General features: G+C 37.6%; 1 protein-coding gene and 1 long non-coding RNA gene across 2 annotated transcripts; one reads left to right on the top strand and one right to left on the bottom strand.

Moving 5' to 3' along the window:
- Positions 1-10,762: 10,762 nt before the first annotated feature.
- LOC103433161 (uncharacterized) lies at positions 10,763-11,912 on the bottom strand. Its single transcript, XR_529090.4, has 2 exons — positions 11,431-11,912; positions 10,763-11,330 (listed from the first exon to the last, which is right to left on the bottom strand). It is a non-coding gene; the product is annotated as an uncharacterized lncRNA (long non-coding RNA).
- A 707-nt stretch (positions 11,913-12,619) lies between these two features.
- Positions 12,620-15,438, top strand: LOC103433162 (sec14 cytosolic factor-like). Its single transcript, XM_008371398.4, has 6 exons — positions 12,620-13,212; positions 13,873-14,125; positions 14,242-14,278; positions 14,468-14,573; positions 14,724-14,834; positions 15,120-15,438. Exons 1-6 carry the CDS (start codon positions 13,060-13,062, stop codon positions 15,234-15,236), a joined length of 777 nt encoding a protein of 258 aa, XP_008369620.1. The 5' UTR covers positions 12,620-13,059; the 3' UTR covers positions 15,237-15,438.
- The last annotated feature ends 1,697 nt before the right edge of the window (positions 15,439-17,135 follow it).

The raw sequence follows: 17,135 nt of genomic DNA, 5'->3' as shown, positions 1-17,135 counted from the left end.
CTCACCAACCAAACAGTACACCTTCCACTTCAATCTTGTTCATCCATGGTAGCAAATTCGTCGAATTCTTCCTTTCTGACGACTGCAAACCCTGCTCCTTCTCTGGTGTTTGCAAATCCCTCTTCTCAGCTGCATTAACTCGTCTTCTCCGATGAACACAAACCCTAATTGCTCTTTTCATGCGTCAATTAACTCCATCTCCATAAAAAACATTGGCAGTATGGTTCAGACGAAGCTTAAACGTCACAACTATCTTGTTTAGCCTCTTTGTTCGATCCGATCTTCTGCCATTACAAACTCACCAACATCATTAATGGATCTGAACCGCCACCGCCTCAATTTCTTACTGATGATTCTGGAAATTTGACCTCGATTCCAAATCTAGCTTTTGATTCTTGGTATGAGAGGGATCAGAACATCATAATCTGGCTAAACTCCACACTTTCTGAAGATCTTATTTCGTTCACTGTCGGTGTTCAATCTGCACGTGAATTATGGCAAAATCTTGAGCGACGCTTTTGTGGAGTTTCTCGCTCTCACATTCATCAAATGCGATCAGATTTGCAGTCCATGAGCAAAGGCACTTCCTTAATTTCTGAATACTTACAGCGCATCAAAAAGATTATTGATGTTCTTGCTGTTGCTGGTGCACCAGTTGATGATCATGAACTTCTCATCATCATTCTCAATGGTTTACCAGATGAATATAATTCTTTTGTAGATTCTATGCAATTTCGCCTTGCTGATACTACTATTGATGATCTCTATGGCTTCTTGCTTGCAAGAAACAACAAAATTCATCTTCTGCCGAACCATTTCAGGTCTTCACTTCTGTGCCAGCACCTTCCAATACTCATCCGCTGCTCCCTACACCTTCACAACCTCAGGCCTACAATGCTTAGAATCACAGTTCATTCAACAATACAAATCGAGGTAATTATCAACGGAATAACTATCAAAGAGGCTCTAATAATCGACATCGAAACAATCGATACAACACTCGTGGTGGTAATCGTGGTTTTCGCTCCAATAATTCTTACAACAATAATTCTAAGGCCATTCCTTGTCAAATCTGTGAAGATCCTGGCCATCTTGTTATTGATTGTGTCAATCGCATAAATCCTAATTTCTAAGGGCGTATTCCACCTGCAAAACTTGTCATGTATGCTTTCTTTAATGCTTATTCTCCTCCACCATGACTCTTAGACTCTGGAGCAAGCTCCCACATGACTAACAACATTCAGAACCTTCAAAATCCTCAGCCTTACATAGGGCCAGAGAAAGTTTACATTGGCGACGGTCAAGGTTTGCCTATTCTTCATACTGGATCTACTTCTCTTAAAACACCATCTGCAACTTTTACATTAAAGCACGTGTTACATGTTCCTCATCTCAAGCATGATCTTCTTTCTGCAAATTTGTTCTTGCGTGATAACTGGTGTTTTTTTACTCTAAATCTGTTTGACTTCAATGCCAAGGATCTTACTACGGGGATGATGCTTTTTAGAGCACCTATTCGTTGTGGTCTCTATCCATTCTTTACATCTTTTTCAACTGCAGCAAAGTATTATGCTAATACTGCAATAAAGACCTCATCTGCTATATGGCATCAACGTTTGGGGCATCCAACGTTCAAGACTTTTCGATCTCTTTTGTCAAAGTCTAGTTTGCCTATTTCCAATTCTGTTCAACAACTGTTTTGCTCAAATTGTGTTTTAGGCAAGTGTGCTAAATTGCCATTTCAGAATTCTATATGTATTACCTCTAGAATCTTGAAACTTGTTCATGCAGATGTTTGGGGTCCAGCTCCTATATGTTTTATCAGTGGCTATAGATTTTATGTCATCTTTGTTGATGACTTTACAAAATATACATGGTTGTATCCACTGAAACATAAATCAGATGTCTTTCATGTTTTTGTCCAATTTCAAGCTCTTGTTGAGAATCCTTCTGGTCACAAAATTGGTACACTACGATCTGATTCAAGGGGTGAGTTTATTAGTTCTCAGTTAAAAAATCATTTCTTCTCTCATGGTATTCAACAACATCTCAGCTGTCCATACACATCTCAGCAAAATGGATGTGCTGAGAGGAAGCATAGACATATTATGGAAACTGCCATGACTCTTTTGATTGCCTCCAAGGTTCCTTATCAGTTTTGGGTGGAGGTCTTCCTCACTGCAGTCTACCTTATTAATAGATTGCCTTCATCTCATAAAGCATCACTATGGGAACAAGTTTTTCACAAAGCTTCTGATTATACAACTTTAAGGGTGTTTGGCTGCGATTGCTTTCCATGGCTTAAACCCTATTCTACTTTGAAATTGGAACCTAAGAGTAAATTATGTGTATTCATTAGTTATAGCTTGGTTCACAAAGGTTATAGGTGTTTAGATCCTTCTACAAATAGGGTATATGTCTCTCAACATGTTCATTATGATGAACACACTTTTCCTTTCCATGATATCACCAAGCCTCAACCATCCACTATTTCCAATACCACACCTTCACCAACTTCCTCATTCTCTCTAATATTCCTAAATTTTTATCCTTCACCCTCTCATCCTATCAACTTCACCCCAACTATTAATCCCAATCATACTGAGTCATCAACAAATTCACCACCAAATTCACCTTCAATCTCACATTCTATATCAACATCACTACCACATTCACCTTAAATCTCAACCTCATCTACTCTTTCAGCTCTTATTTCTCAATCTTTACCTGTCACCTTAATTCATTATATGCAAACAAGGTCCAAATCAGGAATTTTCAAACCAAAGGCCTTCACACCAACCAAACACCATGTACCTTCTCACTTGGACAATGAGTTTGTTCCCTTTACATATCTTTAGGCATTAAAATATCCTCAATGGCGAGCTGCAATGCAGGATGAGTTCAATGCTTTACAAAATACTGGAACTTGGAACCTTGTTTCTCCTACATCTACACATAATTTGGTTAGTTGCAAATGGGTGTTCAGGATCAAAAGAAAGCCCGATGGCTTTGTGGATAGGTATAAGGCCCGTCTTGTTGCAAAGGGTTACAACCAACAAGAGGGTATTGACTATAATGAAACCTTCAGTCTAGTTGCCAAACTTGTAACTATAAGGATCTTGCTTACTCTTACAGTGTAATCTAATTGGTTCTTACATAAGTTGGATGTAACCAATGTCTTTTTACATGGCTCTCTGAAAGAAAATGTTTATATGGTCCAACCTCCCAGATTTGTTGATCAAGACAATCCTCATCATGTTTACCATATTCAAAAGTCTCTTTATGGTCTCAAACAAGCTCCCCAAGCTTGGTATGAAAAGCTTCAATCAACACTGTATTCTATTAGATTTCAAGCATCTCACTCTAATCATAGTCTGTTTATTTTTCACAAACCTGTTCTTGTTCTAGTACTGGTTTATGTTGATGATATTATAGTAACATGACCTTCTTCCAATGCTTGTCAAGCGGTTATTGATTAACTCAGTGCTCAATTTCCTGTCAAAGACCTATGAGACTTGCATTACTTTCTCAGATTGGAAGTGAAGAGATCATCTTCAGGGATATTCATCAGTCAATCCAAATATATCCTGGATATTCTCAAACGCTCAAGCATGGATAGTGCAAAGCCATGTTCTACTCCACTTGGTTCTGCCAAATTGGATCTCATAGGTTCTTTGATGTCCAATCCAGAGAAATATCGCTCTATTGTTGGAGCATTACAATACTTAACCTGGACTAGACCAAAATTGTCTTATGCAGTTAATTTGGCAAACCAATATATGCATTATCCTCAAGAACCTCATTTTCAGGGCATAAAACGCATACTCAGATATCTCAAGGGCACACTTGACCATGGTCTCTGGTTTCCAAAAACCACAGTTCCTCTTTTACTTAATGCCTTTTTCGGATGCTGATTGGGCTGGTTGTTATTAGGATAGACGATATACGGGTGGTTTCTATATCTTTCTTGGTCATTGTCTAGTTAGTTGAAGTGCCAAGAAACAGCATACCATTGCTTGGAGCTCTACTGAAGCTGAATATAGATCCTTGGCTCACACTACTGCTGAAATAACATGGATTTGCTAACTTTTCACTGATATAGGCTTTAAGTTGCCTCAGCTTTGGTGTGATAATGTCTCTGCTATTGTTTTAGCCTCTAATCCAGTGTTTCATGCTAGAACAAAACAAATCGAAATTGATTATCATTATATCCGAGAATTGGCTATAGCTAAACTTCTCCAAGTCCAGTTTGTATGCAGTCAGGATCAATTGGCAGATATCTATACAAAGTCTCTTCCCAGACAACGTTTCCTTCTTCTTAGATCCAAACTTTCACTTCAACCTTCTCCATTTAGCTTGAGGGCTATGAAGAGAAAGTTACTACAATAAATTGTAGTGATAATAACCACAAGTCAAATGTTAGTTAGGTTGTTACTTAGTTTGTTAGGGAAGTTACCATTGTATAGTTTTACTTTTACCTCTGTTACTTTTCTAAAGTGTAAGCATAAATACCCTCATGTAACTTATCATTATTCAATTAATGAAATATCATCATTCTCAATAAGTGTCACAATCCGATAGAGAATCGAAGATAACATTTTCTTTCAACAGAAGACACAAACTCCTCCAATAATACCACGAGGAATTTCAGAAGGCAAACATACGATGGATGAGGGATTTGAATGTAGTTGTTTGAGAGAGAGAAACGGCAACTATAATGACTAAGATGTACTAGAAGGCTTCCAACCAAACCCTAAGTTAGAAATCTTATATATATATATATATATATGGCTACAATGTTGCTAACTTAGCACCTTCAGTTATGCAATTTATGGGAATGTGAGGAAGTCCAGTGCTACAGTTAAGGATATGCTTCAGCTTAATGTGTGTTGAATTAAGTTTCATTTATGGCTATAACTATGTTAACGATGAAGGTACAATGAAGAGGGCAGTTGTTTGGGTTATTATTTAATAGGGTATGCTATCCACACACTCAATTTTACTTGTACACACCCCTTGATAATTTATGTATGTTGATCTTCTTTAATTCATCCGATCCGACAACCGAAAATTAAAAAGGTGTGTGAGAAGTAAAATGAGGAGTGTGGATATCACACCCTTATTTAATATTGGGCTTGATGATAAGGAGGCCCAAGGATGCCAAAGCAAATGGGGACTTGCCCGAAGCCCGACCAAGAGGCCTGAAGCAACTTGAAGTCATTTTTAGTCAAGGCATAGGCCATATGCCTATGATTGAAGTGACAAATGACAGAGATCAACTCACTATCAATCAAAAATCACTTTCTAGTGGAATGACCAGTAAATAAACGATGACTCGCTGCCCTTCGAAAGCCATCGGCCAAGAGTAAGGCTAAAGCAGTTGGGCCAGATTGTCTATAAAAGGAGAAAGAGACATCAAAGACAAGGACACTCAAATAACCAATCAAAATACATACAAACTCTGCTCTTAAGCCAGTTCATACCCAAAAAGCTGAAACTTGTCCAGATTCAGTTATTTTAGCTATAGTTCCCTTAAAAAAGCCATCTTTTGTCTAGTGTAAAAGCTCAGCTACTTCCCTTAGCTTTGTAGTATCGATTCCCTCGTGTAAAACCTATTTACCATCCATCCCTTTTAGCTTACAACCTTTGTAAACTCAAAGAGAAATGGTTGCAAGAAGTTCGACCTTACCCGACAAGGTGAAATCTTACCCGAGTCTCTTTGTTTGTACTTTTATTTAGTAGATATGTCTCTTAATGCACTTTTCAACATGTATTCAAGTTATTTCCAACCGTTTTCTACCTAAGAGTCCCATTTGCACTCGAATCTGGTTAACTTAATAAACATGTTTTCATTAAGAACAAATTATGTTTTAGGAAATGGTTAAAAGGGCCCTGAACTCACTTCATTTTAGACGTACAAGATTATGAACTAAAAAGTCCTTGTTTACAAGGCAAGAAAAAGAACCTAATGCAGACTTAACCCATCTGTGACAATCCTTTGATAACGAGAAGTTTAAGTAACTTGGGGCGCAAGTAACCAACTTAACTCACACTTATTCAATATCTGTTATACTGAGATAATAGTGGCACACCTAAATTCTTGTTAGTTTTGATTACGAGCGTCAAGGCCTACACCAAAGGCCCTACAAAGGCACCTTTCAAAATAACTATTAACTTACCTTGCAGCATACTGAGTAGCAAGAACTCACCCTACTACCAACCAAGTGCCACACCCCTGGGGAGCCATGCGAGGGAAATCCTTGCCTGAACAGCAGCTTTGGCTTCGTTTCCAGCATTGAAAAGCTTAAAGATTAGTGATTGCCGAGCTCTAACTAAATGAAGAAGTTGTTGGGTTTCCATGCTTCCAAGTGTTGACGCTCAAGTGTCGTATGGAACGGAGAAATGCTCACTCTAAGGATTTTCCATCTCTGCACAAGTTGAAGTTATGTTCTATCAACGCCTAACCACTTTTACTTCCCTCGAAATACGTAGGGTGAAGGGCCTCACTTTTCTCCCAGTCGGGGTACTGGAAAAAAAAAAACCTAATCTTTTATCACTGAGATCATTAGTAGTCGTGAAATGATAAGAGATCTTGATGATTTAAAATTGTGAGGAAATTTCAAGCTTGCTGAGTGGGTTAGAAAATTGTACATCTCTTTGGAAGGTGAAAAGAGGTCAATGCCACTGTCTAACATCCGTTCGGATTTCATACGTTGTTTTCACAATGTTTTCGGAAGAACACTACTTAAAAGACTTTCGGAAGAACACTCGTTAATTTCACATTATTAGTTCTATTTTTTTGGCCATATCTTGCGTTTTGACTTTTTTTTTTGTATGATGCAACACTAAACATAGCTTATCACTAACTTTATAGTTCAGTAGTTCGGCACAACACCAAATTTAGATTTGACAGAAAAAAAAAACACCAAACGTAGGGCAGTAATTAATTCCCAATCCGAGAGATTTCTTAACACCATATTTAGTGGAGCTCATAAAAATTCGTCCTGACACACACCAACCAGAGTCAAGGCATGCTGGCCGTCACCCGAATGTGACGTAACCAAAAGTGTTAAGTGATGTAAAAATATGAATGAATTAAAACTGAAACTATAACCTATAAACTAATAAAGTGAGTGTGCAGTAGTGGGTAGAACCCATAGAATACAAATATTCAGAGCATAGTTGACAAAATAGTGTGCAGTCGAAACTAGTTAAGTACTTAATACACAACTAGAATCAGTTCCTACATTTATTAGGGGTAGGTCAGAATCACCGGCTAATCCTCATATGCCACAAAGTAATTCAGCTATCTAGGACCTGGAGGGGTGAAAAACAGAAGGGTGAGTGGGCAAAAACAAAGGTTTATAAAACACATTTGTTTTTTTAACATACTAACCTCATGCTGTAAAACGTGTATAGTTTCCGGAAAATCATACTACATATAGGTATGCAATCAATGCAAATCAACAATAAATTCAGAAATATGCCAATCATAACATCTCAACAATAACATAATAGAATCAGGTGCTCATCAATCTATGCTAGCACACAAGTCGGAGTCGCCTAATGCAATTTGTACAACTGGACTGATGCTCATCAATCTATGCTAGCACATAAGTCAGAGTTGCCTAATGCAACATGTACGATTGGATTGGGTGTAATCATAATATACACTCTAGTGCTACAATCACGTGAAAACTAGAGCTATTCGCAGTCACATACGAGTTGGAGTTGCCTATTACAACCTGTATGACAAGATGTCGGAGTTACCTATTGCAACTTGTACAACATGACTGGCACCCACTTGGATCCAAGGCGAGCGTGTAGTTCATATGTGAACGTACACGTGAAAGACTGGCCCTGACCCTGTGTCACCCCCCGACCCGCAAATAAAGACTATTCACGAGTTAGGGTGTGAACCATATCTTAGCTATAGAAATAAATTCTACAACCAAGATATGGTGGAAAATAAAATAAAATTATAACAAATACACCATACATCAACAAAATCTTACATACGATTTTTAAAAATACGCAGCAAAATCACTATAGTTCACAAATTAATTCACAACAAAAACTACTAACAAAATAAAAATTAAATTGTAACAAATATTAATATACAAAATTAATTCATAACAAAAGTACCAACTAAAATAATAATTGAAATGAGTAGCTCTTGCAAAAACATAAAATGTATTCAATAAGATGCATAAATGTACTCACTCCCTTCTAATCCCATCAACACATACCTAATGCACCCAAGCCTGCACGTCCCATATCATGCTTATACCACTTGGCTCCAAGTATGTTAGAATATGAGTTAACTCCCCGTTCATCCCTTAAACCCAGTTTTTATAATTAAACTCTCAATGTCCACTTTATTATACAAGCACTTCCCCCGACGCCCAATTGTATATTCAAGCCATGCACCCTACGCCTGACATATACAAGATTTCATTATTTTATAATCAACCAATTTGTATACTCAAGCCCTACACCCTACGCTTGACATATACACAGTTCATTATTATTCAAGGCAAACTTCAGCCCTTGAATATCCTCACAACTTAAACACTTTACACAAGTGAGCACTTGACACGACACAACTCTTTTTCTTGCTTTACAATGCATATGTATATGTCATGTGATATCAATACTCACATTTTATCTGACAATCCTACAAGCTTCAACATAAATCAAATTGATTAGTAACAAGAGTAATATAATCATAATATTAACAAAATAATAATCTTTAATGTAAATGATAAGCAATATGTTACCATTTCCTTTTTTTTTTATTGTTTCAATTTCATTTCCTCCCTCTTGTTCTCTTTCTTCCTTCACCACTTCCCCTTCCGTTTCTTTAATATAGCTGAAACTCTACATATGTAATAGGAGTTAGATTGCTGAAAAACTTTCATGAAAGTGAGCGAAAGAAACTAGAGATGTTGGCCATGCAAAAAGGTTAGTAGAAAAGGCTAGCTCAACCGAACATCAGTTGTTCGAACTGGAATACAAGTCAGCACATAGATTGGATTGTCATGGTTTTTGGATATGCTATAGATGAGATGATAAGGAAAAACTTTTGTGAAGGAAGTATTTCGATTGGAGGCTACGAAAAATGGGGTTTTGGTACTCATAACATGGCTGTCCAGTTTTCTATGGAATTACATGAGTTGGTATTTCAAACATATTAGACGATCGCACCGTTCGATTTTCCTGAAATTTTGATATGTCATGGTAGAGAGATAGACAAACAACTCTCATGAATACAGTTCTATGATATAATCTATGGATAATTGTGTTTTGATCTGTTAAATAGGCTGGATGAATTTCTAATTTTTTGATATCTTTCTTTTGATAGATGGAGTTTGGTGGAGATTTGTTAGGTAAGGTTTCATCTATTTTTCTGGGATTTGTCATACACTTTTTGTACATCATTCTCAAGTGAAATAAATGGATATTTTTTATGGTTTGATGGGAGTGTTCTTATGGCAATGATCTCCAAAATATAAATGCATAAACAACACAAGATTAAAGTGGTTCACCAATTTAGCTACGTCCACTAGGGTTGTGTTTGTATTTGTATTTCACTAGGTAATGAGAATTTATGAATACATGACAATGGCTAAGAAGCCTTGACAAAATATGAAAAAAAAAAAACAATGATATGAGAACGACAATTGTTGCTCCTCTTTTCTTCCTTCTCTCCGTGCTCTCTCCTCCTCCTTTAAATAATGAGTGTTTGTGTTCCTTCCCTTGAATTCCCTCTCTTTGAAGCTCTATACGTATAGATTGACCTTATTTTGCTTCTTTTCTTCATGATTCATGGCACATGTGTTCCAATAGCAAATCACCAAATGTAGTTCCATGATATGTGTTCCAATACCAAGTCACCAAGTGTTGTTCTCATCATTAACAATGAAATGTGATCCAATAGACAAACAACAAATATTAAGCAAAACCTTAGCTCTAATATGTGTTCCAATAGAAACACACCAAATGTTAAGGTAATCATTGATGATTGTATGTGTTCAAATGGCAAAGAGACATGTGTGAAGTTAATCAATATTATGCAAGGTGGATACAAGCATCCAAGGCCACGTTCATCTCTAAGGAATGTGAATCCCACCTCTTCAAACTTTGGAGGGATGAATCATCACCAAACATTTAACTCTTAGATTCCTAATGAATACAAACTTGCCAACTCACCCTTAAGTAGACTTCCACCTTCACATTTAGAGTGGTGAGTAATCACCAAATCATTAACTCCTAATGCTACAAACTCTCCACCTCATCTTTGAGAGAAAATAACAAAACAAAACTACTCATTCAGTCCAACCTCAAACTCTTGGCCCTTTGTGAGGAAAATCAAACCAAACTCATTTAATCTCCCTCCTCCAATTCAAACTAAAAATATCTCTAATTACATATGAACATGAAATACTACTAACTAGGTTTTGAAATAATTTGCAGGAAAAAAGGATTTTACATTGAAACTATTTTACATACGAAAAATAAGTTCTTGCATAAAAATAAATCAAATAAAATCATTACGTAAAAATAATTACCCAACATACATCCATATATATATATATATATAACTTTTTTTTTAAATACGGGGTATTACATCCTGGGCGAGCACTAACACCAAGTGCATCAATGATAAACAAACTACATAAATATAAGCATGCCATAACGATTCAATAATTCTAGTCAACATAATAAACTTACATGCGCGTCCCGTATGATTATTTTAGCATTTCACAACAATACAACATTTCTTATAACGTTATTTAATCATGGCATGATATGCATAAATCAATCCAAAAGCATTTGTGGAAACTATAAAACTTTATATATCATATATATAAAAACAAATGCCCACTCACTGATACGTGGTCGGATCGTAGCCTCCTTACCTTACTTGACCTCGTACGTCCTCGGGATAAGTCTCACTTATGTGGGAAATAACTAAACTAATTAATTAATAAGGACATAAACAAAAAGGCTAGGACAAACCCCCATAGTTTGCTTAAACATAGGGTGTAAATATACGAAAACGTTATACTCGACGATATGGACCTGTACAAGTTGGCCGGTGGCCGGACACGCCGTCACGCGCCACCAGGTCACGGCCACACACGTCTGACACGTTTAACAGACTGACAGAGGAATATTCCGTTAGATTTGACTGAATATTCCGTTAACCTTAACGGCGTCATAATATTTCATTAAGTCTGACAAAATATTTTGTCTTATTCTCCGATGGAGCTCCGCCGCTGTCGCCATCATCTGGTTCGTCGAAAACTAGAGAATTTGGCTGGATTCTGGAAAAAATTCAAACCTTCACATCTTATTCATTTCTCAACCATTTTTGACAAACTTTATATGGAAATGAAGCTCAGGAAGAGGAGAATAAGGTTGTACCTTCCAAAAGTCCAAAAATGGACGAGGAATGGATCAAAATAGACTTGAGACTCTCGACCTTACTTTTGTTGTCTTAAACCCGTGGTTTTCCTCATCTGCTCCACTTCAAAGCTAGGCTAGTGGTCTCGGGGAGTCGCCTAAATGCTTCCAAACCTTCTAAAAATGTGGAACTCGAATGGAAAATCACCCCCGAGTCGGAGCTTCCGAGTTGCTTCGAGTTGAACACTCAAACCTCGTCCATTTCGTGATTGGTTGGTACATATGTGTTCGTGGGGACGAGAGGAACACAATGGTAATGGTTGCAAGCTTGATCTGTGAAGTTTGGTGGTGGTGTATGTGTGTTGCAGAGAGGAGAGGGTCTTGGGATAGAGAGAGAAGGAGAAGATGAGAGAGAGAGAAAGAGAAAGAGAAAGCTTTATGATTGCCTGAGGAGAAGAAAAATCTGATTGGGTGAGAGAATTGAGGAGAGTGACTGATTGGTGGGTGAAAATAGGTCACAAGTCCAATTTTAAAGAGGGAATGGATCATATTTCATGCAATATAAAACTACTACAAGAAATCTATAAAATCTGACTCATCCTATCTAAAAAAGTGTTTCCAACACTGGTTAATTTGCACATGCGTGTACAATTATACCCGTTGTTAACACACTTTAAATGTGCATAACTTTTTCGTTACAAGTCCGTTTCTGGTCTAACTCATGCTCACGTGTTCATAACAATGAGTACTATTCAATTATGATAACGAGAAAAATAAATTAAAGCCGAATAACCATGTCCACGTCACTTTTCCTATAAGGGCATAAATGTCTAGACCTTGATAAAATAATTCCTAATCATGTGAAAGTAGGTTGTGGTTTCATTTTCCTTGAAATGGAAAATCAAGACAAACTTAAATCACAAGTTAATATCTTCTTTGACGAACTAAGCCAATGGATGCGTATACCAGACTTCTAATCTGAACCGTCAAACAATATCTAACGGTTCTAAATTTTCCACGTCAGATTAATTTCATTGACTCGAATTAAAATAAAAATCAAGTTCCCATCCAGCAAGGATGGAAACAGTTTGAGACGCTTTAAAAAATTTGGCATCGCAATCAAGAAAACAGCTTTTGCTGAAACGAAAGGGACCCACCTGGCCCACCAACGTCCTTATCATGACAATGACACGCAATAGAGTTTGGTTAGTTGGCCGAACTCCGGTCAGACCAGAGGGGCGGTAATAAAGCCAAATTATAATATACAAGGAACGGAGAAACGGTGACGGGCGTTAGTCAATGTACACAAGCAAGAGTCAACAGTGGGAGTTGCAACACATTTTATGAGTTGGTTTTGTTAGGTTTTGACGGAATCTCACGAGTCCGTCAAATTCCGGGGGTCGGCGGGCGGACCAACTCAGCTCGGCCATCTATTGACAATTCTCAACTACCTGAATTGAAGTCCCCCTCCATCTCTCTCTCTCTCTCTCTCTCTCTCTCTCTCTCTCACACACACAGTTTCTCTCTCTTTCTCTCTCTCTCTCTCTCTAGATATCTATTAAGAATTTGGAAAGCTGGGTTTTGTGGTAGGAACTGGTCAGAACACAGAGGAGGGGATTGAAAAATTAGAAAAAGAGAGAGAGAGAGAGAATGGAATCATCGAACGGCAATGGGAGTGGGAAGGGGATGGAAGTAGCATATGAGGAAGTGGAAGAAGAAGCAAACTTTGAGAGCGACGAGATAGAGAGAAACAAAATGGGAATCATGAGAGCACTTGTGGAAAGAGAAGATCCCTCCTCCAAGGTTGGGATGTGGAATTGGATTCCTCCTTCCACTCCCTTTCCCTTTCCTCTTTTTTGCTTTTTTTTTTCTCCTTGCTTTTGTTTATAATTCTTTTGTTGAATGGTTTTTATTTATTTACATATAAATATTCTAATTTACTCGAATTACGAGAAAAAGGATTAAATTTTGGCCGCAAAGGCAGACACATTGGTTTAACCAACGGATCTAATTCACGCGATGATTCTAGATTTTGTTCTTCATTAATCCTAACAAGTACCTTTTGTTAGCATTTCTGTACAATGTCGCTACTTTTGCTTAGATTTTTGAAGTTAAAAATGGTTGTGATTTCAGATGTTTGTGATTATTGTATATCTAGCGAGTGTGGTTAAATTGGTTTGGTAGGAAATGCAACCGAGTTCAATTGAATTGTTTAGTGCTCAAATTTCTTATGGAAGTAAGAATTTAATTTTGGTTAATCCAGGAAAATTCATAAATTTATTACTTGTGGTAGTCCTAAAATTAGTGTTCAATTTGAAGCATTTGCATACCTAATTCACTCTATGGGCCTTATATGCATCTAGATTGCTCACATTGTTCACATTCTTCATACATTTGCATAATGCTGGTGTGCTGGTGTGCTGGTGTGCTGGTGTGCTGGTGTGCTGGTGTGCTGGTGTGCAGGATGTGGATGATTTCATGATTCGGAGATTTCTTCGGGCGCGTGATCTGGATATTGAGAAGGCTACTAACATGTTCCTCAAGTATCTGAGTTGGAAGAAGTCATTTGTGCCAAATGGTTCAATCTCGGAGTCAGAGATTCCAAAACAACTTGCTCAGAACAAGCTGTTTATGCAAGGTGTGGACAAGACGGGACGCCCCATTGTCGTTGTGTATGGTGGGCGGCATAAGCAGACCACACTCGAAGAGTTCAAACGTATGTACTACATTTTCGGGGACTCTGATAATTTATGAGACTGCATATATTTTGGATTTGAGATGAGATTCTGAGATATGCATTCAGTTTTAAGTTTTCGACATTGCCTTTTGCAGGTTTTGTAGTCTACACTCTTGAAAAAATATGTTCCAGGTAACCTCAATCTTCGTTATGACAATGTATTTTTGGTGGTTCGATCATTTTAGTATGATAGTTTTGATGGATTATCGATATCTTTGAATGAGCGCAGAACGATTGTATTACGAAGTTAACGTGGTAAGAGTTGAGATGTGAACTGCTATGTCATAGACTCATGTGTAATATGTTGGCTTTATCTTTCAGAATGCCAGCGGGAAAGGAAAAGTTTGTGTCCATTGCAGATATTGAAGGATGGGGATATACCAATAGCGATGTTCGTGGATACTTGGCAGCTCTGACAATCTTACAGGTTCAAATTAGCTCGATCCATTTTATCAAACGAGATTTTAAGTAGTTGTCTTTAATCGATTTGGTGAATGAATGCAATCGGAGTGTGTGTATCAGTTCTGTTCAATTGTGTGATTTTGCTTTTGCATCTGCACTTTGTTGTCTTGGGCAGGACTGCTACCCGGAGAGGCTTGGCAAGTTATATCTTGTCCATGTGCCTTATGTATTCATGACTGCTTGGAAGATGGTTTACCCATTTATTGACAAAAAAACCAAAAAGAAGGTATACTAATTTGCAGCCCCTACCGTAATCTTTCTTTTTCTTGTGGTCAATGGGGGAGTCGGGATACAAAATCAAGACCCCTACCAACATTGGGAAGAAAAGTACCACTAGACTGCTTGGATGATGCTAACGTTGTTAATGTAGTTAAATGAGAAACGTTGAATATGTCATGAACGTCATAAGGAAAATAATTTGATGCACTGTCAGACCCGGAGGCTAAAGGGAGATACTTTTGTTCAACATCACGTTATAACTAAATCTTCTGTTTACCTTTTATCGTTGCAGATCATTTTTGTCGAAAACAAAAAACTGAACTCAACCCTGCTGAAAGATATCGACGAGAGCCAGCTCCCAGAGGCATATGGAGGCAAACTGCCATTAGTTCCTATCCAAAACTGCTAGCTTCTTTTCTTAAATACATGCGGATGTAAACTCTTATTAGTTCCTATCCGAAGACTCTGCCAACTTCTTCATGAGAAGAAGTTGTTGCCCTTATTTTCTACTACTTGTGGGCCATTATTTGTCCGCCTATTGCATTGTGATTTTGATGAGTTACTACTGCATATGTGTCGGGATAACTTACAACGGAAGACTGTTTTTGTGATTTTAGTGAGTTACATTTACGTATTTACGTATGTGTGTGTGTGTGTGTTTGGACACAAATTTACATCATTAGCCCGTTGAAGGAGCATGATTCTAGACGGTCGGATAAGAAAGTCAAGATAATTTTATTTTTGTTACGGTTTTTAATCGTAATAATTATCTCTTAATAAATCGTCTTGATTTTCTTGTACAGAATTGTTTGGATCCGATTTTACATTATCGGTATGTTGCGTTGAACCATTAAATGACTCCAAGACTAAACAGATTTTTCTTCATATTACTATTAATTTTAATCATGGTAATTATCTTGAAAGAGATCTTTTGAGTCTGAGGAGGTCGGGATAGATTAAATGGGATTAATACTGTGTAAGAGTCGTCGGGATAGATTAAATGAGATTAATACTGTGCAAGAGTCGTGAGAGCCTATGACGTCATGCCTTTTTGCTTGGATAAAGGATTAAACTAATTATATTTGATTTGAAAGCATGCAGCACGTGATGACTTGATTGATTCACAATCAAGTTGGTTTGTGATTTTCCATTTGAATTAATGGAGATAGGCATGCAAGCAACATCTGAGGCAGTAACAAGCCCACGTGGCTTCTTGTTATCAACCTAGAGTTCCGTTTGAGATAAAATACATCTCATAAAGCACATGGCCTTATCATGAAATATTATTTGGTTTTGTGCATGCACAGGATAAAGTTGTATGTGTTGGAAGAGATGAGCGACCAGATGATGGGTTGAGGGAAGAATTATAATTGAATTGCAAGTCTTTACAGAATTGCATGGATGTATCTACGCATATAACTCGGGAGATGGAGTTTTGGTTGGAAAAAAACACGTTGTTTGTATCATACTTGACCAATCACGAAACTGTTGAGCACCGGTCAACGTTATACCGTCAAAGACCCAGAAGAGTTTCCCTCCAACCAGGAGGCCAATCACAGCGCGACACGTGTCGACATTAGAAGCCAATCATAGCGCGACACGTGTCAACATCAGAAGCCAATCACAACACGACACTTGTCAATGTCAGAACAAAGCTAGAAACTCTCTTCTATAAAAAAAGATCATTTTCCCACAATATTTCCTAATGTCATTTGTACTAAACCATGCACTTGTACTCACTAAAGGAGAGCTTGAACCTATGTACTTGTGTAAACCCTTCACAATTAATGAGAAATCATATACTCCGTGGACGTAGCCAATTTGGGTGAACCACGTACATCTTGTATTTGCTTCCCTGTCTCTATCCATTTACATACTTATCCACACTAGTGACCGAAGCAATCTAGTGAAGGTCACAAACTTAACACTTTCTATTGTACCAAAATCATCACCGATTTTGTGCATCAACACATGTCATCCAATGGCTTTACAGCCACTATAAATACAAAGTTGTAGACAACATCAAAAGGCTATCCAATTCAACACACAAATTGCCCTGCGCAAACCCTCACTTTCGCGAAACCTCTCAACAACTTTGAGATTTTTATTTTCCTTTCTCGCCGACACATCTTCAGTTTAGATAAACAGCATTGTGAAGGCAATCGGCGAATATCTTCAGTTTGGATAAACAACACTGTTACTGTAGAATCAGCCGACCGTGAAGCACATTCAATTTGGATAAACAGTACTGCGACAAGGCCGACTGGTTATCTATCCAAGTCTCGGTCAAAAAATATTTTCGAATCCT

The sequence above is a fragment of the Malus domestica genome, chromosome 16 (genome assembly GCF_042453785.1).
Source record: "Malus domestica chromosome 16, GDT2T_hap1".
NCBI lineage: Eukaryota > Viridiplantae > Streptophyta > Magnoliopsida > Rosales > Rosaceae > Malus > Malus domestica.
The sequence above is the reverse complement of the archived record's forward strand: the minus strand, read 5'-3'. Positions and strand labels throughout refer to the sequence as shown.

Excerpts from the sequence above, each read along its gene's own strand:
- LOC103433162 (XM_008371398.4), top strand. The coding sequence starts at position 13,060 with ATGGAATCATCGAACGGCAATGGGAGTGGGAAGGGGATGGAAGTAGCA. Across the intron at positions 14,279-14,467 it reads CTTGAAAAAATATGTTCCAG|AATGCCAGCGGGAAAGGAAA; the intron begins GTAACCTCAATC and ends TTTATCTTTCAG. Across the intron at positions 14,835-15,119 it reads ACAAAAAAACCAAAAAGAAG|ATCATTTTTGTCGAAAACAA; the intron begins GTATACTAATTT and ends TTATCGTTGCAG.